This window comes from Trachemys scripta, chromosome 1 (assembly GCF_013100865.1).
Source record: "Trachemys scripta elegans isolate TJP31775 chromosome 1, CAS_Tse_1.0, whole genome shotgun sequence".
Classification (NCBI taxonomy): domain Eukaryota; kingdom Metazoa; phylum Chordata; order Testudines; family Emydidae; genus Trachemys; species Trachemys scripta.
In genome coordinates, this window is record NC_048298.1 from 45,484,390 (window position 1) to 45,512,389 (window position 28,000).

A 28,000-nucleotide genomic window follows, 5' to 3' on the forward strand; every position below is an offset into this window, starting at 1 on the left:
CTTGCATCTGAAGAAGTGAGGTTCTTACCCACGAAAGCTTATGCTCCCAGTACTTCTGTCAGTCTCAAAGGTGCCACAGGACCCTCTGTTGCTATATAGTACAGTCAATCTTATACATGTTATCATTGTAGGTTTGGGAGGATTAGATTTTTATCAGTAAATGTTGATTTCACCTTACACAAATTGATGAAAAAATATTTCTATGAATAATTAAAAATTTTAGATAGGCAAAGAAGAAAAATGCTGTTTGAGAACAGATTAGAATTCAATATAAGGATATTTACTTTGTATATTTAGAAATGTGATGTTAAAAATTTAAGTTTTCGTGGTTATAAAGCTTTAGCTTTTTGAGTTTCAACATCTACTGTCATTAAACAATTATTGTCTGATACCCCATTGCCTGATCCCCATATAACTTCCCACAACTGTGGAAACTTACAGCTATAAAAATAAATGCTTAAATCCCATAATTTTGTGCAACTGTGAACTTTTACATAAACAAAAAATGCTTAATAAACATCAATATTAGTTGAAATTATAAATAAATAAAAATCAAATTCTGCCAATATTATAAATATGTGAACATTATAAAATAATGAAATAATTAGAATAATACATTGCAAGTGTCCAAAAAACAAACTGCATGCATGTTGAAGTGGCACATTTAGACTATCTGCCTGAGGTCTTAATGTTTTTTAAATCCTGTTTACTGTCCACCATGATGTGAAGTCTGTAGTGCTTTGAATCTACTGTGTGCAGGTAGGAGTCCCTGGATCAAGACAGATCTCAATGTATTTCCTTCTCAACCAAATGGGGCTGGCAAACATTGTGGAGATAATATTCTCCGCTTCCCAGAGGGAAGGGTTTTGCATATCTCACACTTTCTACTCCACAAAAAGCTGTTGCCTTGTATTACAGCTTTTGAGGAGACAATTACCTTCCTCAATGCAGGGAAAATAAATGCGTCACAGTTGATAGAGTTGAAGGGGAAAAAGATACAGCTTTATCTTTAATATGGGTGGGACTCCCCAGTTCAGATTGGCTAACACTATGTAAATTACTGCTGGTTCAGTAAACTAATGGGATTTTTGGCATATACCAGGCTTAATAGTATGGGCAGAGAGCCTTCTGCTACAATGATGATTTTCTAGAAACCTTTCTACTATCTTTTACTTCTCATTTTCATTCAAAAGAATGACCTGGTTTCTAATCTTTGCCTGAGGCCTGCTGAAAACTTTGAATAGCATTTATAAAGTGCTAAGAGGCCTTATATATATGCACACATTATTTATTTCTATTTTTACAATTTACATCAAGCCAAGGATTTCACCCTTGCCACAATGCCCAGTCTGCTTCTCTCAAAGAAACTAAGAATTTTTCATAAATATATTTTCCTTTTGTCCCACTCCCTTTCCCATCCCTGAATAAGCCACCAGTTGTTCATATGATCCAAGGGTTAAGGATCGACAGCCCTGGAACTGAAGTTTCCTATTTATCCACAGAATATGTACAGCCTGGGCAGTAGAGGCAAGCTTCCCAATGCTGCCCAACCACTGGGACTCAGTTCCAACCACGAGCAGTCTCTCTACAACAGAGGACTGGTCAGTCTCTAGAACCATTCAATTCTTGACAATATCAGCAGCAGAGAGGTCAGCAAGGCTGCCGGAGACCGACCATCCATCAGAAGTTAATGGCTTTTGGCCACTATTGATTTAGGCCAGTGAATTGGAAAAAGGTGTAAGGCTCTGCATCTATGTGTGAGTACCCAATATCCCGAGTTCTTCTAAATAGTAGTACAGAAAAAATATTGTCTTTTTACATCACATTTATGTTATTTATTTTTTGTACAGTCCCCATCCCAAAGAGCTTTCAATCTAATTAGATGTCTTCTCTTTAAAAAATACACTTTAAGAGGGTTTTGCTATTTTCTGAAATAAATATGTAATTTTTCACTTAGAGCAAGATCATAACGCACCATAAGGTACCCCCTATAGTGCCCTGAACAGCTGTGGGTCAGTGTGGAGAGGAGGATAAAGTAGTCTCCATGGGGCCACTATACCCCCTCCCATATAGGCAGGTAGGAAGCGGGTGGCTAGGTGCAAGAAACCAGCAGAGCCTTGACTCTGCCTCTCCAATATGCCACTGGCCAGCACATCTTAGCAAAGCAGGAAGTAAATTGGTATAGGACAGTAGCAGATTGCTCTGGGGGGAGTTAAGGGAAAGCCAGGGTAGAATTGTGACTCTCAGACTGCTCTTGGAGCAGCACAGTTACTCAATGCTCCTTGCCTATGAACTGAAAGTAAACTCTCAATTTAAAAGTTTTTCTCTGGCTATACCCTTAAGTCCATCCTAGAGAGGTGGTGGGAAGTTAGAACTCTCTCTTGTATGCAGACATCAGAGCTCGATGCCCAGGTTCCATAACCAGAGGATGAGCTCTACACCAGAGGAGGCTAGACATTGTGGACCGGCCTCCAGATGTCAGGTTGGGCACTCTTCCACCTTATTGTCTGTGACTACCCCACAGGAGGAAAGTTAAATAATAAAAGGTTAGACCCTTCCTATCACACTCCCCCCCCCCCCCGCCCCAACAAGTCCAATCAAAAGGATAAAACTAACCTGCTGTATGTAAAATATCATCATTCAATCAGATTGCTTCTCATTACATCTTAGACCTGATTCTTCAAGGACTGTAAGCTCTTGAAAGCAGAGACCACATCTGTAAATGCCTAGCACACTGTTGACACTATACATTTTAATGTATTTTGATTTATAACAAATATACACCAAAAAGAGTCTATTCAGGGCCTTAGGCACCTTTGCCAAAAATTAAAAATACAATCAAAGAAAAAGTAAAATCAACTGTTGTTCCTCACCTCAAAACCAAAAGATAAAATAACTAACTACAGCAAATCAAGCCCAACCAATAGCCTCCTCCCTCCAACATATCAGCCATCATTATACCCTTCTCAACAACCCAGGTAAATAAACAGGCCTTACAGCATGCCCATTAGTTCAACCAATTCAGGCTACTGCAGACAAGAGGGGTGAGGAGAAATAGGAAAGATAGTAGGCTGCAAGGTGGAGGGCCTCTCATGATGAATGCTCTTCCAGAACTCCTATTTTAATACTAAGGGGGTTTCAGCTGAAATACATTCACTAATGGGAAATGTAGCAGTATGGCATGGGGAGAATAACAGTCTCTCAAGTAGGTAAATCCCTGTCCATTTTGCCTTTATAAACCAGCACTTTAAACTCCATCAGGCAGCCCATGCTGATCGTGGACCACTGGTGGTGTGCTCACAGCTTGCGTGACCTAATAAACTGACTACCACATTCTACACCAGCTTCAGTTTCTGGATTGACTTAAAGTGTAGCTTTACAGTAATCTAATCTTGAAGTGGGAAAGGGATGGATCACAGTAATCAAGGTTCACATGTGAAAGAAATGGATGCAATTTCCTAGCCAAAGAAGGAAAAAAAGCTGTCCACAAAATTATTAGATGACAATTTAACAGCAACTGGAGACCCAGGATCCAAGACCACAGACTGTGAAAAGTGGACACACACTATCAAGACAAAGGGTGGATCAAATCATCACTATAGCTTCTAGTTGCTTCCCTCAAGCTACCAGCAACTCTAGACTGAGTTTCAGCCAACTAGCTCTCATCCATGTCCCAGTCTCACCCAGGCACTGGGTCAGGCAGTCTATAACACTAGTGTATATAATAACACTATTATTTTATTAGGTCACTTTTTCCAGTACATTTATACTATTGTAAGCCACGGAGGTTATCGTGTTAACACAGTTAATAGGGCCTTATTGAGACACAGTTTTGGACTTCCTTAGTAATGAAGGCTATATAATATGCTTTACAAGATTTTCTAAAATTATGGCTAAACGTATTGCAGTGCTACAGTAGCCACTTAAGTGTTACGTCACTTACACAGCCCCATTTGTCTCCAATGCTCACTTTTGATTTTTCCTCATATTCCACAATGCCCCATATTCTGGGAGCAATCTCCCAATTCACACAGGATCACAGGGGGGATGAACTGCTGGTTGGCGGGCAGGAAGCAGATGCCACTAAAGATTCATACATACCACACCACACATACAAACTATGAACCTTGTGCTGTATCAGCCACCAGGCCAAACTCTTTCCTCTGCTAAACCAAATCGCCTCACCAAATCCATGAATTTCTTTAACAAAATATTAGGAAAACCACCATGATTAGAACTGTGTTCTGGTTTATCATAATATTTGATTTTTGTAACGGGATCTTTTATAACAGGATCTACAATGTTCAGCAGCTTGAGCACTTGATTTCGAGTTTATTTTTAAAAGTGCCTTTAGGATGTCATCAGCCCTGAGCGGTGTGGCTGACAATTGCACTACACTGCAATGTTTAGGGAGGCGGACTCCCACAGATCCTCACTTAGGGCAGCCAGTTGCTAAAGCAGCACCGTCCTGCAAGAGAGATTCGGGCTGCTGCACTTCTCCAGGGCAAAGCCTCACGTTTGAATAAATCTCTCCTCATGGGAACGCTTCTGTGGCTGGAGAGGCAGCCCCATAAGCACCTAGCCATGCCCCTGACATACACAGAGCAACATGTGCCCCGGAGAGGGACTCGGCTGTCCCTGTTTAGGGGGGACAGTCCTTAGCCTCAAGGCAAGCTTGGCACTGCTCTCCGGCCTGTGGCTAGTCCCCAGCTGTGCACCGCCGGCGGACACTCCCACGCCCCCGCGGGCAGCCCTAGGCGCACCCGGCACTGCCCATGCCGCTGCGGGCAGCGAGCGCTTGCCCGGCCCCTGGCGGAGAGAAGGAGCCGCAGGGACGGGAGAAGCGGGTTACAGCTGCCAGCAGACGCGGGGGGAGGGGCAGGGGGCTTGCCCGGGGCATGCAGGCAGCCCCGTGGCTCCCGGAGGCAGCGCTGCTTGGGGGGAGGGGACTGTTCTGAACCCCATCTCGGAGGGGCAGGTTCTCAGCCAGCTGCAGCAACCCGGTCGTGGCGGGCGGAGCAGGGCAATAAACTGCCCCTGCTCCGTGCACCGACGCAGAGCGAGGGCTGCCCCGCGTCTCTCCCGCCTGGCCTAGGCGGGGGAGCAGCCAGCTGCAGGGGGGGTCTAGGCAGCGCGCAGTCCATTCTCTCCCTCCCCCCCAGCTCCAGCAGCCAAAGGGCACCTGAGGAGCCCGCAACAGGCGAGGGGGGAGGAGGGGGAATCCAGGGCTCATGTGCCAGGCTACAAAGGGAGATCAGGAGTCTGAACTGGGGCGAGGACGGTGGGTTCAGTTTTCCAATATAATCCGCCTCCCCAGCCCTGCAGCTCCTCAGCGCCGCGGAGAGCCCCCTGCGCGGCTCGCGGACGGGCTCTGCCTGCAGACGTGTCCCTCTCTCCCGCACAAGTTGCACTAACTTGGGGAAAGAGGGAGCTGCGGGAAAGCGCCCGCGAGGTTTCCGAGGAGAATGCAGTTTACCTGTGGTTAGATTGTCATTGATCTTCAAAGGCACCCTCAGGATGTAGACCAGGAAAAGCATGATGAAGAACCACAGGGTCCAGAGGTAAGTCCATGACCAGACGATGCAGGACTTGAGCTGCTCCAGAAAGCCTGTCCCAGCTTCAGCCATGTTTTTGAAGAAGAAAAAAACCAACCCTGCTCTCTGCTGCCACAACCTCTCAGTGTGTATTTATGGGATGATTCATGCCTCCCAAAGTAGACTCCCCCCTCCTCTAGGGTTTCCATACAGGCATCTCTTCCAGCCACAACATAATGAAGAAAATATATTTAAAAAACCCCCCTACATTCACAAAATAGCCCCACCCCAACTCTGTCTGCCTCTTTCTCTGTGCCTATAGTGCTCCAGTTTACAGCTGCAGCTGGGTAACCCCAATTAAACTGATTTCACCGAAAAAGCACATGAACTGAACAGCCTCAGGGGTCTATTTGCAGGTGCTCGTAGCAAGCCGGCGTAGTGGTTGGATTCTGCACAGAGTTGAACCTCTAAAGACTGAACCTTTTTAGGGATTTTCTCTCCTCCACTAACTTCCACACTAGATTAGGGGTAGGGAGGAGGGCCTAACCTCTCCAGCAGGGGAAAGGCCCTCCCAAGGCTCAAATTTTGGGGTATGAGGGTAAAGAGAGGAAAGAAGATACCTTCCCCCACCCGGACAGGACAGTTCAACCCTTTTGAAAGGGGAATAGAGTTTTGGAAGCTTCTCTGAGAGTATAATCTCTAACACAATTATAGTGGAATCCCATTGGCTCCTTCGTTCTATGTGCTAAGGTTGATGGGTTGTCTGTAAATCCCTAGCCCAGTCACTGAGGCATAGGGCAATGGTAGCAGCATTTTTGCTACCTTATGAAGGTGGAGCAGAGCTACCTGTAAGGAAGGATGTGGGGTTGTAAAACAACAACTGCATCCCGGGTTTGCATGTTATTCCAAAGCCTGGGCTGATGTTCTCAAATCCAACTGAGCTCCAAACCCATCATGATTTCACATGGAATCAGGTTCTTTGCACACTATTGCTAAGTTAATAATGTCAAAATAAAGATTCATTGTTATTTGTTTTTCCTAGCCTGTATATACTTGTCTGGATACTGCCCAATGGGTTTTGATCCATAAGAATCTCTAGTCTTTAGGCACTACCACAGTAAAAATAAATGAGTTTTATAAAGGTATAGATCAAGCATAACCCTACAGTAATAATAAAATTCTTTACATTAAGAAAGTGCATTTCTCATCCATTTTGTCTCTCCTTAAGATACATTTCTGCCATGACACAAGAAATTACTACTAGTAGTGCTGGCAGAATGCAGAGACTGTTGGGCATAATTGATTCTTATTTTTTAAAAAGATGTATGTAATACATATAAGCTAGGAATTATTAGGGTGCATGTGCTTATGATTTTTCCCCTCTCTCCTCTGTATATTGCTTGTCTAATAAGACTAACGCCTTTGGCTTGGGAGGCTGTCTTCCTTGGAGTTGGGACAGTGCCTAGTACAATATGGGCAATATCAGAATAGAAATAATCATAGAATTTTACAAGCAAACTGATATACCAACTGGACTCAGGGTTTACTTTATGTACATATCACTGAAATATGGCCATCATGGGTGAAAAGTGACAACTCCAACAGCAAATAGAAAAGTTTAAGACAGTAGGTTATGAATACTTCAGTGGACAAATAAAACTGCATAAAGCTTTGGTAAACAGATTGCAATTAGTTCACTCAGGGCCGGCTCCAGGCACCAGCTGAGCAAGCAGGTGCTTGGGGCGGCCAAGGGAAAGGGGTGGCACGTCGGGTTCTTGGGTGGCAATTCGGCGGAGGGTCCCTGTCCCTCTCGGAGGGAAGGACCTGCCGCCGAAGAAGAAAGTGGCGCGGTGGAGCTGCCGCCGATCGTGGCTTTTTTTATTTTTTCCCCCGCCGCTTGGGGCGGCAAAAACCCTGGAGCTGGTCCTGAGTTCACTTACCTAGTGTTGGGATTTTCTTCTAGACCTCTTTCCACTCGACTACCCAAGAACTCAGACTCCAGACGTTGTCCCTCAGGTATTTTTATTTGGCATACAGCAAAACTACATTAAGTTAATCAGATGAAAATGCAGGGGGAGAATGCAGGATACATCATAGATCCAAAGTTACACAGAAACCCTCTTATTTGATATACATTTACACAATTCATTGCTTTACACCTTTTGGGATTGGCTTGGCTACAGTGTAGGAACCAGTCCCTGTATAGCGTGCTTTGTCCACTCGCTGTCAACGTTCGACCTACTCTTTACCTCATTTTTACATTCCTGACTTATCTTGACAATTGTTATTTTGTATTTTGTAAGTGGTTCCCTGGGTGGTCCCTCCCTTTATCTTATCTGGTTTAGAGGTTCTGTCTTCTAGCTCACTGACCCATTTACCTATCTTAGTTAGTACAAATATTCTGTTTTCAACATGCTGACCTATTTACCTCCCTAATCCTGTCTTCCAAGAAATGAGGCCTCCTCCATTTTTCATTACTCATGTCAAGCCAGGCCTACACCTTGTTAAGCTAAGACATCAAGATCAACACCTCTATTTTTTCAAACAGTGCCATGGGATTTTTAATCAATGACAAGGGCTGAGGACATCATCTTTATGTCTCATCCAAAAGTGGTGCTTCAATGTCATGTGATGACCAAATCAACCTACTGGAGCATTGGTGTGATGGTGATTCAGAGGGATGGGTGGCACTAAATGAATCACCAAAGCCATTGATCAGAAAATATGATCAATTTGGAAAGGTCTGTTACAGCATCCATGTTTACAGTTAGGTTATAGTCAGAAAATGAAAAGCAGCCGTCTAGATATAAAACAGCACTGCATTTTGAATGTTTGAGTTTCTCTTTCTTGGTTTTAAAAAGGAAAGGAAGATTAAGGCACCACAAGCTTGTCTGCAAACTAATATCAGTGTTATTCCAATAGTGCACTTATTTCTTATTTTGTGGCAAAAAACCTTGGTCCTCTTTGTAATCATAAAAGACAGTGCACTCTTTGACTAAAACAAATTTCCCCTACATAGTTTGTCTTGAAACTATTTTTCTTTGTATTACAGAACTAAACATAGGATCATAAATGTAGGGATGAAAGGGATCTCAAGAGGTTATCAAGTTCAATCCCCTGCGCTGAGGCAGAACCCTAGACCATCCCTGACGGGTATTTGTTCAACCTGATCTTAAAAACTGATGGGGATTCCACAATGTCCCTTGGAAGTCCATTCAAGAGCTCAACTACCCTTATAATTAGAAAGTTTTTCTTAATATCTAACCTAAATCTCCCTAGCTGCAGATTAAGCCAATTACTACTTGACCTACCTTCAGTGGACATGAAGATGATTACCCACTCCATATATCAACCCTTAACATTTTTGAAGACTGTTATGAGTTGTCATTTCTCAAGACAAAACTTGCTCAGTTTTTTTTTTAACCTTTTCTTATAGATCAGGTTTTCTAAACCTTTTATCATTTTGGTTGCTGTTTGCAGAACACTCCAGTTTGTCCACGTCTTTCCTAAAGTGTGGCACCCAGTATTGGGCATAGTTCTCCAGCTAAGGCCTCACCAGTACTGAGTAGAGTGGGACAATTACCTCCCGTGTCTTACATATAACAATCCTGCTAATGCACCCCCAGAATATTAGCTTTTTGCAACTGCATCACATTAACTCATGTTCAGTTTGTGCCCACTATAATCCCCAGTTCATTTTCAGCTGTACTGCCATCTAATCAATTATTCCCCATTTTGTGGTTGTACATTTATTTTTTCCTTCCTACATGAAGTACTTTACACTTGTCTTGATTGAATTTCATCTTGTTGATTTCAGATCAATTCTCTAATTTTTCCAGGTTGTTTTGAATTCTAATCCTATCCCCCAAAGCGCTTGCAGCCCCTCCCAGTTTGGTGTCATCTGCAGATTTTATAAGCCTACTCTCCATTTCGTTATCAAAGTCATTAATGAAAATAATGAATAGTATGGACCCTGGACGGACCCCACTAGATATGCCTTACTGTTTATCATTGCTTTCTACCCTATGATGTAGAGCTCTGTTATCTGATATTATTCCAAAATTTTGGTCAGGATTAATTGTAAAGAATTTTAAAATGTTTATACATTAACCTCTGATCTTTCTAATTCTTATAGTTGAAAACTAGAGTGAATTGTTTTGGCTTCTTTAGGTCATTCAGATCAGTTTTCTTCACAACACCAAAAAGGCCAGAACATCAAAACATTTTAAGCCTTGTTCATTTAAAGCGTGTATTTTAATTAGTCTTTTACCTTGCTTCCTACTTAATTATGTATGACCGTTTCTATTTCCAACAGAATTATATTAATAATTAATACTTTGCAGTCATGTCATGCTATTTATTCCAAGAATCTCAAATATCTTTACAATGAGGTGAACAAGTATTATTATAACTGTTATAAGGGTGGGGGGGGGGGGGGAATGAACCAGATTGGCTAAGTGGCTTGCGCAAGGTGCATCAGTGGGTGAGACAGAGCTAGCAACAGACCCCAGCTTTTCAGACTCCTGGTAGCATGCTCTCTCACTGCCTCCAGTATATGTATTCATTAGAAAGGTAAACAAGAAACAAAAACAGATATTACGTCTACCCATATGTATAAAATAGCTTAACTTGTTTTACATTTTAAGTATACATACTTATAAGATATGCTTGATCATGACTGACTGAAAACAATCGTGAACAAATCAATACATTACTATTGCCAATAACACGAGGTTTGGAGAAAGTTAACTTGTTAGATAATGTGTGCGCAAATGACTGTATATCCTGAGCATTTTTGCATGAAAGGTGAACTAAAATGCTCTTTAGAGACATGTTGAATCTTCAGTTCCTATTCTCTCGTTACGCGCACAATTTTTCCAGAGGAGGGATCCTAATAATGAATAGATATTTTAAAAAGCAAAAACAAATTGTTCAGAAGCCAAGTGATTGAGGCAGTCAGGCCATAACAGAATACAATTGTAGTCTTCATTACAAAAGAAATGTATTTTAAAAATAAACAGAAAAGATTTTTTTACTTACCTGCTTAGACCCAAATTATCCAATATTTTAAGTGCTAATAGACTTCTTTATGCTGTGTACAACCAGAAAATGCACCAGTTCCAGCCCCAAGCAGGTTATAACCCAACTACTCCTAGTTTATTTGCCATAACCTAAATTCAGGAGTTTTTGTTTCTCCTGAAATTGTTGATCTTTATAATGGCTAAAACAGGGCAGGAATTTAAAGTTTCCTTGTCCAATTTAGGTGCAGCTCTTTCAGCAGAAATACTGAATCTTGAACTCAGGTACTGGCACGTAAGAAAAAATTGTCAAATGTTATTTTAAAATAAATGTGTAGTTTAAGTCTACCCATGTATTCTGTTAATGATTCAGGATGTTAAACTATGTTTTAAATTATTTTACAAACAGTTCAGTAAACCTTGAAGTCTCTGCCCTCTGACTGGCGCAGAGACTAATAGCTTTTTCTGGGCCTCTAATTTATATCCTCTTTAGAATGTCACATTTTTAAAAATGTGACACGTAAGAAATTCTTAGCCAGAACAGAGAGATTGCCAGATACGTCTGAGGGGGGTACCCGTTCAGAATGTCTGAAAACAACATATACATTGGCTTTGTGTGTCAGTGAACATCAGGAATTGTCTTCCTGGCTCAATAAATCTTGATGTTCACCTCAGTGTACATTTATATCTGATTATTGATCATGTCCAGGGCAAGAGTTACATGGCCCATTAACTGTAGTACTAGGGTTAGAATTACTGAAAAAGAAATGGTCTCCTAATCTTTCATCTACCCATACCAATTAGCTTGATAAATAAGGTTAGTAAATATTTATAGCACTTTAGATGCAACATCGCACTGTACAAATATGTAAGAGATGTCCGCTCCAAATTACTTTTTAATACAAATCAAACAATTAAGGATCAGTGGGTGAGTGGGAATAGACAGTCTGACAGTGGAAGCTGTGATGGTTTGTTAAAATCATCCTAACTGGAGTTCAAGCTGTGATGTTGCTCTCCATATGTTTTATGGAAATATGCTAATGAATGTGAATATAATATAAGTGGAATATGCTTCATGCAAAAGGTCTCTTGTAAGGTATCATTACAAAGCTTATAATCTACTGAGTGCGTTCATCCTATTTGCATACATGTATCATTCCTGTATCTAAAGCTAAACATATGAAGTATTATGCTAAAGTCCTATTGTAACTATGCAAAGTATGGGCCATTAATAATGGCTTGGAATTTTGATGGTTCCCATTAACCAGGACAATTGGTTGTAAATGGGTCTGTTTACTCACAAACCTTCCTGGGTATCAGAGTAGCAGCCGTGTTAGTCTGTATCCGCAAAAAGAACAGGAGTACTTGTGGCACCTTAGAGACTAACAAATTTATTAGAGCATAAGCTTTCGTGGACTACAGACCACTTCTTTGGTGCAGGCCAACCCTGAAAGAATGGAGAATGAGGTCTTACAGTGACATGTGATCATGTCACCTGATACTGGAATCTATCTTAAACCTAGTGCTTTTCCATTTAGAAGGAAGGGTGGGGAACATAGAGAGGCCTGGTCCACACTAACCCCCCACTTCGGACTAAGGTACGCAAATTCAGTTACGTTAATAACATAGCTGAATTCGAAGTACCTTAGTCCGAACTTACCGCGGGTCCAGACGCGGCAGGCAGGCTCCCCAGTCGATGCCGCGTACTCCTCTCGCCAAGCTGGAGTACCAGGGTCGACGGCGAGCACTTCCGGGATCGATTTATCACATCTAGACAAGACACGATAAATCGATCCCAGAAGATCGATTGCCTGCCGCCGAACCAGGAAATAAGCGTAGACCTACCCAAAGAGACAAGAGATTCCTTCCTTGGGCCAAAGCTATAAAAGGCGGCGGAACAGAACAAAGGCGGCAGTCATGAGAAATCCCCTAGCTACCACCTGAGCTGAAACAAGCACTGTACTGGGGAAAGGATTGGGCCCAGCCTAGAAAGGAGTCTATCTGTGAAAGAAGCTTATTGGAACATCTCTGAGGGTGAGATTTATGTGTATTCAATTTCTTAAATGTATTAGGCTTAGATGTGCATGTTTTGTTTTATTTTGCTTGGTAACTTACTTTGTTCTGTCTGTTATTACTTGGAACCACTTAAATCCTACTTTTTATTCTTAATAAAATCACTTTTATTATTGAATCCAGAGTAAGTGATTAATACCTAGGGGGACAAATAGCTATGCATCTCTCTCTGTCAGTGTTATAGAGGGTGGACAATTTATGAGTTTACCCTGTATAAGCTTTATACAGAGTAAAACAGATTGATTTGGAGTTTGGATCCCATTGGGAGCTGTGTGCTGGAGACAAGAGTACCTGCTGAATGGTTTTTAGTTAAAGCCTGTTGCAGCAGGCTTGCATGTCTGGCTCAACAAGACAGGATGTTGGAGTCCCAAGCTGACAGGGAAAATGGGCTCAGAGGTAGTTTCAGCATGTCAGATGACAGTCCCAAGGTGGTCTCTGTAACCAAACCCGTCACACAAGCATTTGAGGAAAGTTAGTGGAGTAACGTAATCAGCAGTTTTCAGCTCATATCAATCAAATGTCTGATATCAAAGACACAAAAGTCTGTGTTGAAGTAGAACATGTGCATCTTGGCCATTACCCAGGGAATTTAAAATATGCTGATATAGACTGAAGATTAAACTTAGTGCTGAGTTTTTACTGTATTTTTGCGGAGCTAAAACAAGGTAAGTTGAACAAGTGTTTAAATGTACAGATTAGAGCTGTTGATTAAGCGCAGTTAACTCACACAATTAACTCAAATTAATCACTATTACAAAAATTTGCAGTTTTAATCACACTGTTAAACCATAGAATACCAATTGAAATTTATTACATATTTTGGATGTTTTTCTACATTTTCATATATATTGTATTGTAATTTAAATCAAAGTATATATCGATTACAAATATTTGCACTGTAAAAAACAAAAGAAATAGTATTTTTCAGTTCCCCTCGTACAAGTACTGTAGTGCAATTTCTGTGTCATGAAAGTGCAATTTACAAATGTAGATTTTGTGTTACATAACTGCACTCAAAAACAAAACAATGTAAAACTTTAGAGCCTACACGTGCACCCAGTCCTACTTCTTGTTCAGCCAATCACTAAGACAAACAAATTTGTTTACATTTGCAGGAGATAATGTTGCCTACTTCTTATTTACAATGTCACCAGAAAGTGAGAACAGGCATTTGAATGGCACTTTTGTAACTGGCATTGCAAGGTATTTATGTGCCAGATATGCTAAACATTCGTATGCCCCTTCATGCTTCGGCCACCATTCCAGAAGACATGCTTCCATGCTAAAAAAATAATGTGTTAATTAAATTTGTGACTGAACTCCTTGTGGGGAGAATTGTATGTCCTCTGCTCTGTTTTACCTGCATTCTGCCATATATTTCATGTTATAGCAATCTCGGATGATTACTCAGCACACGTTCATTTTAAGAACACTTTCACTGCAAATTTGACAAAATGCAAAGAATCTGAAGTGCCTTCTAAAATCTGAGAAGGATGAGGTGTGGAGCATGCTTTCAAAAGTCTTAAAAGAGCAACATTACAATGAGGAAACTACAGAACCCGAACCACCAAAAAAGAATATCAACCTTCTGCTGGTGGCATCTGACTCAGATAATGAAAATGAACATGTCAGTCCGCTCCGCTTTGGATGGTTATCGAGCGGAACCCATCATCATCATGGACGCATGTCCCCCGGAATGGTGGTTGAAGCATGAAGGCACATATGAATCTTCAGCACAGCTGGCACGTAAATATCTTGCGATGCCAGCTACACCAGTGCCATGCGAACGCCTGTTCTCACTTTCAGGTGATATTGTAAACGAGAAGTAGGCAGCATTATCTCCTGCAAATGTAAACAAACTTGTTTGTCAGCAGTTGGCTGAACAAGCAGTAGGACTGAGTACACTTGTAGGCTCTGAAGTTTTACATTTTGTTTTTGAATGCAGTTATTTTTTGTACATAATTCTACATTTGTAAGTTCAACTTTCATGATAATACAAGTACTGTAATGCAATCTAAGTGAATTGAAAAATACTATTTTTTTTACAGTGCAAATACTTGTAATCAAAAATAAAGTGAGCACTGTGCACTTTGTATTCTGTTAACTGAAATCAGTACATTTGAAAATGTAGAAAACATCAAAAATTAAATAAATGGTATTCAATTATTGTTTAACAGTGCGATTAATCACGCAATTAATTTTTTTAATCTCTTGACAGCCCTAGTACAGATTTCTAAACTGAGTGTTCAGTCTGGAATTTTTCTGTCACCCAGAATCTTAAACTCATATTCATGGCACTGCAGGCCCAATCTCAAGCTTTAGAAAAGGAGGATAGTAGTAGTATAAAATATGCCAGTATTCATTCAAGGGGTGCCTTTACACACCTGGAGTGCCACATTTCAGAGAAGACCATAACAAGGGAGAAGTGTGTTCATTCCCTACTTCTCAAGCAAGGGATGATATTGATCTGACAAAGAACTCGGCAAATGGAGAGTGCAGCGTTGCCAGTCTTATCCCCAGCATTGTGACTGGTAACCGAGACCGACTGAGAGACTGTCCGATTAGAGGGAGCAGGATCCCTAACTTACTGAAGACATGTTTAAATTGGAGGCAGATGGAGAAAGTGAACAGCAGACCAATCTCCACCAAAACACCTACTGAAGGCTTCCCAGGTCACTAAAGACCTTGCCAAAGGAGGTGAGCAAGAACACACTTTGAAAGTTAGCAAAAGTGTAGGGGGAAGAAAGCCTTATGCTTTAAATCTTTATTGAAAAGCAATGCCATGAAAAAGACAGGAAAATGGAATTTGGTCCAGCTCCTATATTAGTAAAATAATCAATTCAAACACAACTTAAAGGAGTTATTAGAATGAGCAATAAAAGTTCAAAAAGGAGTAAAATATTTTCTGGCAGTGTAAGGTTATCCTTAAATCAGAAAAAAGCTTTACTTGTTTTGCTTTTTTCTTTACCTTTCAGGCTTGAAATATACATTATAATATTTTCATCCTTTTTTTTTTGTTTGTTTAGAACCAAGAGGGAATTTCACCTGGGGCACTCATTTCTCAGGTCAACTGTAGGTGGTCTGCCAACCAATGAACCCCCCAACATAACTTCAGTGTGCTTTAGTAAGTATTCTTGAAAGCCTCCCATCAAAATATTAGCCAGCAGTATTGACATATTTCCTGTCAATCATGTTGAGCCATGTATTCTGTGAAAGTATTTTATGAAGAAATCCTGTTCCCTCCATAAAACCCAGGAGCTGTATGGAGCCAATGGGGATGTGCACGCTTAGGATTGATAAAGAAATAATGAAAGCAAGATTGGCCTTTGGTCAAAAAGAGCTCTTGGCAAGTCAGAATTTGGCATCTCCACACACGTTCGGTGCATCCCCAAAGGCAAATGAGGCTGTGGGAGAAAGGAGGCAGAGACAGATGGCTGAAAGACTGGAGAGGAACCAGAAGCATTTTCTCTCTCCCCATTTTAGGTTGAAGGGAAGGACAATAAATCAGTCCCTCAAACCCTTGCCTTTGAGAGAAGCCAAAGTTTACTTTCCTGAAAGAAATTTGGAGGATGGGGAAGGTAGAAGGGACACTGACTTTTCCGGGCATTAAATATTTCATCTTTTTGTGAGGAATAATATGTTCAGTGTGGTTATTCAGTTAGTGAACCCTTGCTAGTTTCTTTAGTACACCTATAGTGAAGCATGTCTCCCACTTTGACTTTTCTTTCCAAAATTCCTGCAATTAACACATACAGCACTTACCTTAACTTTCCATCTGTCCTGTCAACACAAACACTGGGAGATAACAAAATGTCGTAAAGCACTCCCTTCTCCCCACACCTGAGAGATAGGCACCTAATTCCAGGCTGCAGGGAGGCACCTATCTCTATCAGAGATCCACAAACAGGAACCTATCTCCAGGAATCAGGCAGCTTAGGCACAGAAGGTGTTTCTTGAGGGAATGAGTTAGGCGCTTGCTTTACTCCACACAAAATGGCCAGAGGTGGTGGTGCCCATCTTGTAACTTTCAGCACACTTGTCTGAGATGTGGGATATGCTGCTCCAATCCTCCCCCCACCCCCAATCAGAGGGAGAAAGGATTTGAGCAGGGGGTCTGTTGCCCTGCAGGCAGGTGCTCTAACCACTGAGTTGATGTAGGGCTCCCTCAGGGAATGTCTACACTACAAAATTAAGTCGACCTAAGTTCAGAAGCTGTATGCTGATGTCAGTAATTAAATCACTTTTGCATGGCCGCACTATGCTCCTTGCATTGGTGGAGCTGTACTGTTAGTGCAGGGCATTATGGGATGGCTTCTGAAAGCCAGTAACAGTCGATGTAAGTATATACTGACACTGCATCGACCTAACTACACCAACCTAGCTACTCATGGAGGTGGAGTTAAGTCGGTGTAGCGGGGCAGTTACGTCAGCAGGAGCAAATTTTTAGTATAGACAGTTAGGTCAACATAAGCTGCCTTGAGTCTACTTAACTCTGTAGTGTAAACCAAATATACGCAAAGTCCTGTTTCCCTGAACACAGTAGGAATCAAACAGCAGACAGTTTCCTTGCTTAAGATTCCATGGTTTTTTTCCCCAGCCAGCATTCTATCCAAAAATCTCTCTCTCAAAGTCACATTACAATGTTATTACACGTGGTTGGAACTGAATCATGCAAATTACAAAGTAAAAATTAGCATGTTGGAGTAATAGCCAGAGTCTGAAATTCACACAGCAAGCCTGCATTGCTAATGCTCTGCCTACTCACGATCTCCCCAATATGTCTGATCCTGGCGGGACCACATTAGAGGGCAAGATGTTACTGAGCTATCTGATTATTCACTCCTTGGTGGGTCTTCCCAAACAAAAAGTACAATTTTTATGGGTGATTACCTGTGTCTGTGTACTAGGAACTGAACTGAGATCAAAAGCCGATTTCAGATAGGTGAGTACTAAGTCAAGGCTCGTTGCCCTAGACCAGTGGTTTTCAAACTGTTTTTCTGGCCACCTAGTTGAAGTAAATTGTTGATGCCTGCGACCCAACGGAGCTGGGGATGAGGGGGTTGGAGGGTGGGAGGGGCTCAGGGTTGGGGCAGAGGGTTGGGATATAGGAGGAGGTCAGGGCTCCAGGCTGGGGGGGGGGGCCTCAGGGCTGGGGCAGGGAATTGGGGCATGGGCTTACCTCAGATGGCTCCCGGTCAGGGCACAGAGGGGTGCTAAGGCAGGCTTCCTGCCTGTCCTGGCACCGAAGACCGTGCTGCGCCCTGGAAGCAGCCAGCAGCAGCTCCGGCTCCTAGGTGGAGGTGCGCAAGTAGCTCTGCGTGGCTTTCTCCCACAGGCACTGCCCCCTCCCCGCAGCTCCTATTGGCTGGGAATGCAGAGCCGGTGCTCAGGCAGCACGCGGGGACCCTTGCCGCCCCCTCCCTCACCCCCCGCCTAGGAGTCAGACCTGCTGCTGGCCTCTTCCAAGGCGCAGCGCGGTGTCAGAACAGGTAGGGACTAGCCTGCCTTAGCCGGGCAGCACCGCTGATGGGACTTTTAACAGCCTGGTCAGCAGTGCTGACCAGAGCCGCCGTGACCCAGTGCTTTACATTCCACAATCCAGTACTAGGTCTCGACCTGCAGTTTGAAAACCACTGACCTAGCCCACACAAACCAATGACCTAGAAATGAAAAAAAGACAACGGTCTGGAGCCTAACAATTCTCCTGAACCATCCAGTCACCTCCCCATTCTCCCCTTGACTGGTTCTTCTATCTAATCAGAAAGTATGTCAGGAAAAAAAAAAATTGCTGTAAAATTTGTGTATATTTGTGTGTATATATCTCTTAAAAAAGGATTGCAGATTTGTTATACAATAAATCATTGTTCAGTTGCAGCTGTTATAAGCTGTTATCCTGCCAGTGTTTATTGAACAATATAGCTAGTTTGCAATATATTTTCAATATAGTATTCAGCTAGGCAGAACACTAAAAGCAGTGACTACCGTATATACTCATTCATTAGTCAGTTCGTTTATAAGCCTACCCCCCAAGATGGTTAGGTAAAAATAGCAAAAATGGTATGACCCTTTCATAAGCTGATCCTATATTTCAGGGGTTGGCAAACTTTGGCTCCTGGCCTATCAGGGTAAGCCGCTGGCGGGTCGGGGCATTTTGTTTACCTGGAGTGTCTGCAGGGATGGAACCCTTCAGCTCCCTGTGACCGCGGTTCACCATTCCCAGCCAATGGGAGCTGTGGGAAGTGCCATTGGCTGGGAACGGCGAACTGCGGCTACAGGGAGCTGAGGGGCTCCATGACTGCAGACGCTCCAGGTAAACAAAATAATGTATTAGATTGTGGAATCACTGAATTGACGGAGTTTAAATCATCAAATTTTGGTGTGGACCCGTTTATAAGCCGACTCCCGCTCTTTGATGAATCACTTTTTTACCAAAAATATTCGGTAATTAATAAAGTTTTGAAAGAGTATGCAGCTGAGGAAAATCAGCTCTTATACAGTCTCAATCCTGTAGAGTTGCAGAGCTTGAATTCGTGAAGTTACTAACAGTTATATACCCTTCCATAGAAAGACATATAAGGTGTGCCATCTTAATCCTTACTGTGATTAGTAAAATGCTATTGTATTTGTACAGTATAAAATATAAACAAAGTTTGCATAAGCCTATGTTCATCATCCTTCTCTTACTATGCCATGAACTATAACTTAAACGCAAGTGATTGGGTCATGCTGTAAACAAGTGAGAATTCTGTTCAGGTTTTGATACTGTGCTCATCATAGTCGTATCTGAGCATCTTCCAGTTGTGCCTTAATTCACACCACACTTATTCTCTACAAGAATTCCTACAATTTAAGTAAAGCTTAACAGCTATAAAAATCCAATTATTTCTAACTTAATTAGTGGTTAACAAGTTAGATTTTCAACATAATTCTTGACACAGCACCACCTTTTTAAAAAGCAAGATTATTTTTATGCAGGTTTTTAAAATGAAACCCTATATATTTTCAAACTATTGAAATGTTTGACTGCATACATTGTTCTTTGCAGGGTTTCTTTTATTAACCTAAAAAACCATTTCAATCCCAAGAAAATTGCAGCACAAAGGAAAGGATTCCCCTCTAGCAGATTGAGATTCATTTTGGTCTTCACAGACCCCTTAATCTCTTCTATTCCCTACAGCCAACAGTAAATTACTATAAGCTAAGAACTTCAAGCACTCCTTAGAGAGTAATATTATGATCATGCATTTTACAAATGGGGAGATGGAGAAATGTGCTATTACAGCAAACCTTATGTTTCTAACTGCAACCTGTAAGCGACCACACGTTTCAAAGTGAAAATATCAGTTTTAAGCAGTATCCATATTTTTAAAAACACCACACACCAGGACCAATCAGTAATTGATTTGCTACTCAAATAAATAGAAAATCTGCATTTTAATGTCACATTGAATTTTAGTACATTTCAATCCAAGAAAAAAAATAAACTGAGACATGGTAATGAGTACAGGTTTATATATTACAATATGCCTTGTTATATTACATTTGTGGCTGTATGATAAAAAATAACTCGGGCAGATGGAATCTGAACTCATTTAAGTAACTGTCAGGAATAAAGCATTAAATGCATTTCTGAAATAAGTACTTTATTTAATTTCAAAATCTTAAAACAGCATAAGATCTTGACCTTGTTTAAAAAAGTTTAGTTAACACTGAGCCAGCTGAATAAGTATTTTGAAAGGTTTTAACATACTTAAAATAGAAAATGCTTTCCCCAGTCTTACATCCAATGGAGGGCTAGATGATTTCTACAGCAGCTTATATGGCTAAATCCATCATGAGCCTTGAATTAGAAATGTACACTACTGAACTCTTCAAGGAATCCAGCAAATTTCAGAAGTTGCTCACTTCATATGAAAGCAAGACAGTTACTGTATGCAAAAATATTTTTCAAACCGTTCTTAATTTTAAATTGAAATCTAAAGGCATGATCTTTTCATTATAAAAAATGTAAAGGTACAACAGAAACTCTAGAGGAAAGTTTTCAGCTATATTGATTTTGCGACCCTCTGAGAAAAAGGAAACAAACTGGAAAAAAAAAGGTTCATTAGTTAAGCTTTGTGCTCTAACCAAACTACTTACAGTGATTTTTCAATGGCAAAAGCCCATGCTGACTGGGTGACAACAGTTCCAAATACTTTTGTAATAATTTTTATTTGTATACAAGAACACTAAAATTATCCAGTCATGCATTGTTTGTCTTAAGCATTCTGCATCTCTTTTCCAATCTTGTAGCTAAGGATCTTGTTCCAGTCAATCTTAGTGCGGGTAACTGGCAATTGTCGACGTAAGGCCTTGAAAGTAGTGTCTGACATCGTTTGATAATTCTCACTGATAGCAGTCTGTTAAACAGAGCAAAGAATTAGAATTATTCAAAACAAACTACACTGGAAAAAAGAAAAGAACTGAAACAGTGGCATACATGTACAGATAATTCAAATAATCACAGGATAATGTGTAACCTGTTGCCTCTTGTCTTACTAAAATTATGCAGTCTAAAAAAATTAAGATCACACTTGTTTACAGTAAGCTGTCAAATGGAAGCCCAAAAACTCGGTCTTGGTTTAGAAAGTTAAATATAGGTTTTGAGAGCTAACAGTATTACCATAGACCATAACCTTTCACTATTTTTTCCTATGAGGGTGATCATTTTGCACATGCAGTACATTTAGGGTTGGCAGAATTAAACAAATTTAAACTGATAATATCAATGTATATTTTAAAGCATTTTTTTAAAGTTGATTTAAATTTGCAGTTGCAGGAAATTGACAGATGTTGAGATTCAAAAAATTAAAGCTTTATAACTGTTAAAAACAAATTGCATACATCACGTCAAAAATATACAAAGTAAATATCTTTAAATCAAACTCAAATTCTCAAGCAGCATTATTCTTCTTTTGCCTAGCAGTAAATGTTGCTTAACAGAAATATTTGTTAGTTTGTGAAATCAATGCTTAATGATAAAAATCCAATCCTTCCCAGCCTAAATGTGTGCAAGCTCTACAACAAGTAACACTTTTAGTCATATGAATTTGAAGTGTACAGTGCTTTTTAGCAAATTAACATACGTGGGATAATTTCATGCCTGAAAGTGATCCCTTATATCAAAAGTTAAATGAACATAGAACTCAAATTTCCACAGGTGACTCTAGAACAGTTATATTTTGCAAACTATATAAACCTCATCCATTTGAAATACCTGTCTTATTCATACATCTACCAAAGCTGCTAGAAAACCCCCGAAATAAAGTGAGGTCTTTATTCGCTTGGATGGAAACCACCGAAATGTGAACTTTTTGCTCTGGTGAAATATTATCTACATATCAAGATGTGTCCATCCAGTCAGAGTATTTAACTATGGACTGGCCTTTCATAAGAGGTTGTGCACTCCTGAAATGAAATAATGTGCATTATACTTGTGCCTAGAAACCCTAGTGAAAATTGGGGTCCTATCATGCTGTACTGTACTGACATAAAATCTGCCCTCAAAAAGTTCACAGTCTAATTTAAGACGCAAAAAGTACGTGGAACAACCAGAAGGACTGGGGTGGGAAATGAGGGTGACAGAGACAGCTAGAGTGCAGAACTAAAAGTTATCAGCACAATTAAACTGTCTTGACTCTGTTTCTTAAAGTTATAAAATGAATGGTATTATAGCAATAATCCTTAAAATTGAAATGACATACCAAAACTGCATTCACTTACAAAAACCAGTTTTCCTATTTCAGTAATATTACATGAGTTTTGGGGCTCAGTCTAAGCGTACAGAATATTAGGCGAAATTAAGCATTGTTTTACATACGAGTAATATATTTTGGATATTTCAGAAGTCATACCTGATACTCATTTTCTGCAGCCTCTACAATTTTTATAAATTCCTTTGCTGTTTGGGCTTCGTTCTAGGAAAGAAAGAATTTGTTTTCAAATTAAGTAACTCTACGTTACAACCCTAAAAAGGCTGTCAATGAATTATACTCCTGCAATTATAAGATGCTTAAAGTAGCCTCCATTAGCCAGAAAGTCTATAATAGATTAATTGGGCTCGCATAATAAGTGCTATTTAGTTCAAGACTCAATTTGAAAAACTTTGTGCTTCCTAACACCGGAGTAGCTCCATTTTTTCTTTGGTAATAACATATGGAGAAATATCTATCTCATAGAACTGGAAGGGACCCTGAAAGGTCATTGAGTCCAGCCCCCTGCCTTCACTAGCAAGACCAAGTACTGATTTTGCCCCAGATCCCTAGGTGGCCCCCTCAAGGATTGAGCTCACAACCCTGGGTTTAGCAGGCCAATGCTCAAACCTCTGAGCTATCCCTCCCCCCTAAATTTTATTAACAATTATCAAATTAATAGAATCATAGAACATTAGGGTTGGAAGGGACCTCAGGAAGTCTTCTAGTCCAACCCCCTGCTCAAAGCAGAACCAAACCCCAAGCATACGGTACTATATTTTGAATGCCTGAATTATGCCTTGGTGCTGCATTTATCTAAATATAGTCCTTAAGTATAAACTAAGTTCATTACTGCAAAGAGGAAAAGCTAGTGAATCTTAAGAAAATTTGCAGCAATATCACTGTCTAATTACTTGTGGGCAAGTCACTATAGAACCATTTATGGAAGCCAAGGCTATTAAATACCGGTGGGCAAGTGAATGTAGAGCCATTTATACCAGCTAAGAATAGTACATATCAAAACAAGCAGATCCCATTGAGTCCTTCTCCGGTTATTTTTGTCAAAATTATTAGATTTGTCAAACTGAAAGACCAGAGAGACCAGGAGAGATGCGTACTATAACATTCTATGATTATTCAATAGAAGTGAAAAATAAGTCTCTAAAAATATTGTAAAACAATGGCGTTAAAATGTTTAATCTTTTCACAGGGCAACCTTAAGAATATAAACAATTGATCAGAGATCCAAGAGGGTTTCAAGCAAGAGGCTACTGCTGAGTTGGGCCATAAGGAATACTGGAACTTGGGGGTCTAGCTTGGAAATTTTTAGGAGACTTGGACAGAAGGGTGCATCTGGAGCAGCACATCCTAATTCCAACATTTTTAAATAGACTGGCAGAGAGCCTTGGCCAAGAGTCCCATCCTAAAAGAATGGATAGTCATCTCTCCTTTTCTTCTACCAGGGAGTCTGCAGTCAGAATTTGATTTTATGGGAGATAAATTAAGCTAACTTCTTGAGGGATATGCCTAGAAGGTGACAGTCTCCAAATCTGCAAGAGGAGCTGCTTCCACAGAGAGATGGGAGGAGTTGTCTTCAGCAGTAGGGCTGTAAAAAGGTTTTTGGAAATTACAGAAGAGGAAGAGGGGGAGACCAGTGGAGGTGGTGCCCACTTAGGGGAAAAAAGAAGAGGCCTGAATCCTGCAAAGAGGCAAGGAAGAGATACTCATATGCTCTACTGAGTTAGGCAATATTTCCTGGATTAACAGCTTCTGCTCAGCTTCCAGAAAAAAAAGCCGTGTGTTGGGAGGGCTGAGAGACACTGAAGGAATCCCCTACTGACCTGGCATACTTATTCATATCTGTCTTTAGCAAGGGAGCTCTGAAATTATTCATTTCAGGTCTGCTGTTGCTGCTCGGAAGCTGCTGCTCAGCCACATGGTGGAGAAGAGGAGGGGGTCCGACAGCTAAGGCACTTTTCCTGCTCTCTCCAGGAGGACAGCAATCTCTGCCTGTGTTGTCTGCTATGCCTTGTATGCCTGAAGTCTAAATATGGCACCTAAACAGGAGACACTTGTTGCCCTTCTCCCTGCTAAGGAAGGCTGTCTGAGGAAGTGCTTAGCACCAAATCTTGGTCCTGACTGGTCCTTCAGTACCTGACTGATAAGGCAGGACAGGACCCACTGTTGGAACTGTCCCCATAGTCTCCACTGAAGGGACTGTCAGCTGAAAAGAGCATGAGCAAGGATTTTGGTCCCTTTACTTATGACTCAGAAGTAATTACTTGCCTACAACTTCTGAAATTTTATCATTTAGCACCACCCATCCCCATTCTGAATGCTGTTACTGTGATTGGAAAGCCAATGAGCCTTGCTTTATTATTATTATTATTTTTAATATACATTTATTTTAATTCACAACATTCTTCATTAAATCCAGTTTGGCACTCAGAGCCCAGTTCTTCATCAGCATGTCATGATCATCTGAGATGCTTTCAAATTGTACTTTTTCCATTCCCTTCTGCTAATTTAATTTCATTGACAAGTTTATTAATGGACACTCCAAGCAGAAAATATAAATGTTTATTCACTTCCTCATGCCTTCTACCAGTCATGGTATTTTATTATTAAGAGCAATTATTAGTTCATGCTGCACTCAGACAGCACCAGTCCCTACAGTGAACAAGCCTTAGGATGCAACTATTGTTTCCACACGCAGGGTTTTTAGGCATCTCCTCCCTAATGCACCATAATAACCTCTATCAAAAAGGGACAGCTAAGAAGAAATAAGGCCTGTATCCAGCAAGCGTGGCGCCTCTGAACTGCAGAATATGTGAAATTTTGTCTCCACCCCTGAAATGGATTTAAATGTCCATGAGAGCAAAGGTCTGACATCACTTGTTACAGATAGGGGAGAACTCCATAATTAGTGTTAGCTTGAACTGGTATAGGCTAACACTGCTCTTTTTAGAGCCTTCATCTTCTCGTAAGCAAATGCTGCCAATTGTGTGCCAATAATTGGGAGGGGAAGGAGAGAGTGTTCAGCGGGTACTACTTCGGTCAAAACTCATTGCACATTCAAAATCTAATTCCATAAGCCACACAGCCACCTACAATTAACAGTTTAAGAAGAGAGTTAGAGTAAGTGCAGATAAATAATAATAAATAAGCGCAGACAGTTCAAGCTAACTATAATCTCACAACTAAAATTAATCTGTCTTGTTTCTTTAAAAGTCACAAGCAAAAAAAAGTCATGCAGCAAATTCAGATTACAGTATTCTGGAGGACTTCAGAGAAGACAGCAGATATCTATACCTAAATGTACATGCAATCTACTTGCATGAACAATTTTATTCACCTATTTCTAAATGGTGAAAGGATCTTATGTCAGAATGTCTAACCGGCATTGTTGTGTAGAATACAAGAAAAAACACAGCAGTGTAGAATACAAACGCAGAACTCATGCTGAGCATCAAAAATCTTAAGTGTTATATTAAATAATACATCCAAACCTACACCAAAAATGTGTTACTTCAACATATAATGAGATCTTGTAAAAAGATAACTTACAGACACTGTTAATGAATCTTGTATGTCTTTATGGCTCACTAGCTGAACATTACCGTCTTCATAATAGTGAACCTATGCAGAAGTAAAACAATAAATGTTATCAGTATTACAGCTACTGAATCAGCATGGTGGTAAAATGCCAACATTAGTCAATATGTAAACACACTTCTGGGGGAAGAGAGGGATCTGTTGGTGGTGCATTTCCACTGAAATGCAGAGTTATACTTCAAGTGCTCAGCATGTATGTGCTCAGAGTAGCACTTTTCGTGTCCAGGAATTTCTTTGCAATTAACAGTTCATTTTATTCAAGCTACTTGCGATAGCAGAAAGGTGTTGTTCTTTAGGAGACTTATTGGAAGCTACACAAGTAAGAGGATTGACTTTGTTCAAGGAGAGTTTTGGCAAAGCTTCAGGCTGCAGTGTGTTGCTGTCCTCCTTGCTCATCCAGACTGTTTGCTGGAGGCAGTGTGACATCTTGTATTAAGCAAGATCACCTGGGCTTTCTAAAAAGAATTCCCTTCGGCACAATAATGTTAGTAACCTAACTAGTAGACACAGCAGAATAAGTTTGGAAACTCTGGGTCTCTCCCCAAAAAGGTTTAATGTACTCCCCCCCTCTGCCCTCAATTTAGTCCTACCAGTCTTAGTCTTAGATTCTTTAAAGGTATTAAAACTAATCTTGATAAAGTCAATGAGTTAAAAACTGGAGCAATTTGAAGATATTGAAAATGCAGGATTATAATGTTGATCCCTGGTTTCCGTGTGGGGGATTTAAACACCTATGGGAAATTAAAGAGGTACACCTTGAGCACTTAAATGTAAGTTTATTCACAACAAATGACGTGGTATTGAAGAGTAATGGATATCTTTACAATTTAAACTGGAATCTTTGGAAAATACAAAATATAAGAGGATTTTGGCCTTTACTGCCAGAATCAAAAGGAAATTATGATGTACGTGCACTTGCAACTGAAACTGAGAGAAAGGTCTTGGAACTGAGCCTTCACACAGAAAATTAGGGTTTTTTACGTTTTTGTGGCCCTAGAGATCATTGATTAAAAAAGGGGCAACTGAACAGTAAATTGTGCCTAATAAGCTCTGGGATATGCCCATCCATGATTACCTTTTTAATGACTTTCACAGAGGTACATCAATGGCACTGTATAAATATAAATGCTATTTCCAAAATGAAACAGAAGAATTTTTTTTATGGGTAAGAGGACATATTTTTGCCACAACTAGTAAACAGAACTGACACCATTCATTCAGTTGAATTTACAGAGAAGTTACCCCTCTAAAGAGATGAAAAAGGTGCCATTCATTATCAGAAAATGAGAATTTGATACAGTTGAAGAAACATTTATTGAAAAAGAGACAGACTCTGCCCATGATGCACAGCAAATCATAAAACACAGGCAACTATATTAGCGTCAAGTAGATTCCTCAAGTAGAGGCTCCAACAATCGCTCTTTTGGGAAAAGCTGACTTTCTGCGTTCCCATAGGGACTGGTGAGGAGGTACGTTAGTGATTTCTAATGTATATGTGTATTCATTAATTTGGCTGCTCTTGTAATGAGTCTGGTAGGATATTCAAGGAAACGTTTGACTTTTTTGACAATGTAAACACTGATTCTTAATCCTTTTTTAGAAAGTGTTCCCATTTGCATTGTAGAAGCAGCATACAACTCCTGGAACAAGGAGCATATTCCTCTCATCCTATGCCCTCAAGAGAAAATAGCCTAAAGCTGCATCCAGCCTTCTTTGACCAGACATCAATCCTTTTGATACAGGAGGCAAGAGAGGGGGAAAAAAAGAAAGAAAGAAAGAAAGAAAGAAAGAAAACACCGAACACAAAAAAACAAGCAACCCTGTGCTCTACAACACACAAAATAGGAAAGCCCTCCATTTTTACAATATAATATATGAATGAATATTTATAGACAGAATTAATGCCAGTTTATTTTAAAATACTGCAGAATGATTAATGAAATGTGTATCTGTTCCATTTTTTCTTGCACCACAATTATTATTGTTGCTATATCGCCATGAGATTCCCCTAGTTGAAAAAAACTAGATA

General features: G+C 40.4%; 2 protein-coding genes and 1 long non-coding RNA gene across 5 annotated transcripts in view; 1 reads left to right on the plus strand and 2 right to left on the minus strand.

Moving 5' to 3' along the window:
• Positions 1-5,653, minus strand: part of ST7 (suppression of tumorigenicity 7) — a 221,206-nt gene extending 215,553 nt beyond the window's left edge. Inside the window, exon 1 of one of the 3 annotated variants that reach the window (XM_034768843.1) lies at positions 5,477-5,653. In XM_034768843.1, the coding sequence (XP_034624734.1) occupies positions 5,477-5,627 (151 nt within the window). In that variant the 5' untranslated portion in view covers positions 5,628-5,653. The remainder of the gene's footprint in view (positions 1-5,476) is intronic. The other 2 variants (XM_034768836.1, XM_034768864.1) reach the window with 2 other exon arrangements.
• LOC117876642 lies at positions 5,255-27,822 on the plus strand. The gene is made up of 3 exons (XR_004645503.1): positions 5,255-5,561; positions 15,652-15,749; positions 27,596-27,822. It is a non-coding gene; the product is annotated as an uncharacterized LOC117876642 (long non-coding RNA).
• The window catches only part of CAPZA2 (capping actin protein of muscle Z-line subunit alpha 2), a 40,736-nt gene continuing 32,776 nt past the window's right edge, over positions 20,041-28,000 (minus strand). Inside the window, exons 8-10 of the mRNA XM_034768888.1 lie at positions 25,924-25,995; positions 22,519-22,581; positions 20,041-21,024 (exon numbers count right to left, since the gene is read on the minus strand). Of these exons, the coding sequence (XP_034624779.1) occupies positions 20,884-21,024; positions 22,519-22,581; positions 25,924-25,995 (276 nt within the window). The 3' untranslated portion in view covers positions 20,041-20,883. The remainder of the gene's footprint in view (positions 21,025-22,518; positions 22,582-25,923; positions 25,996-28,000) is intronic.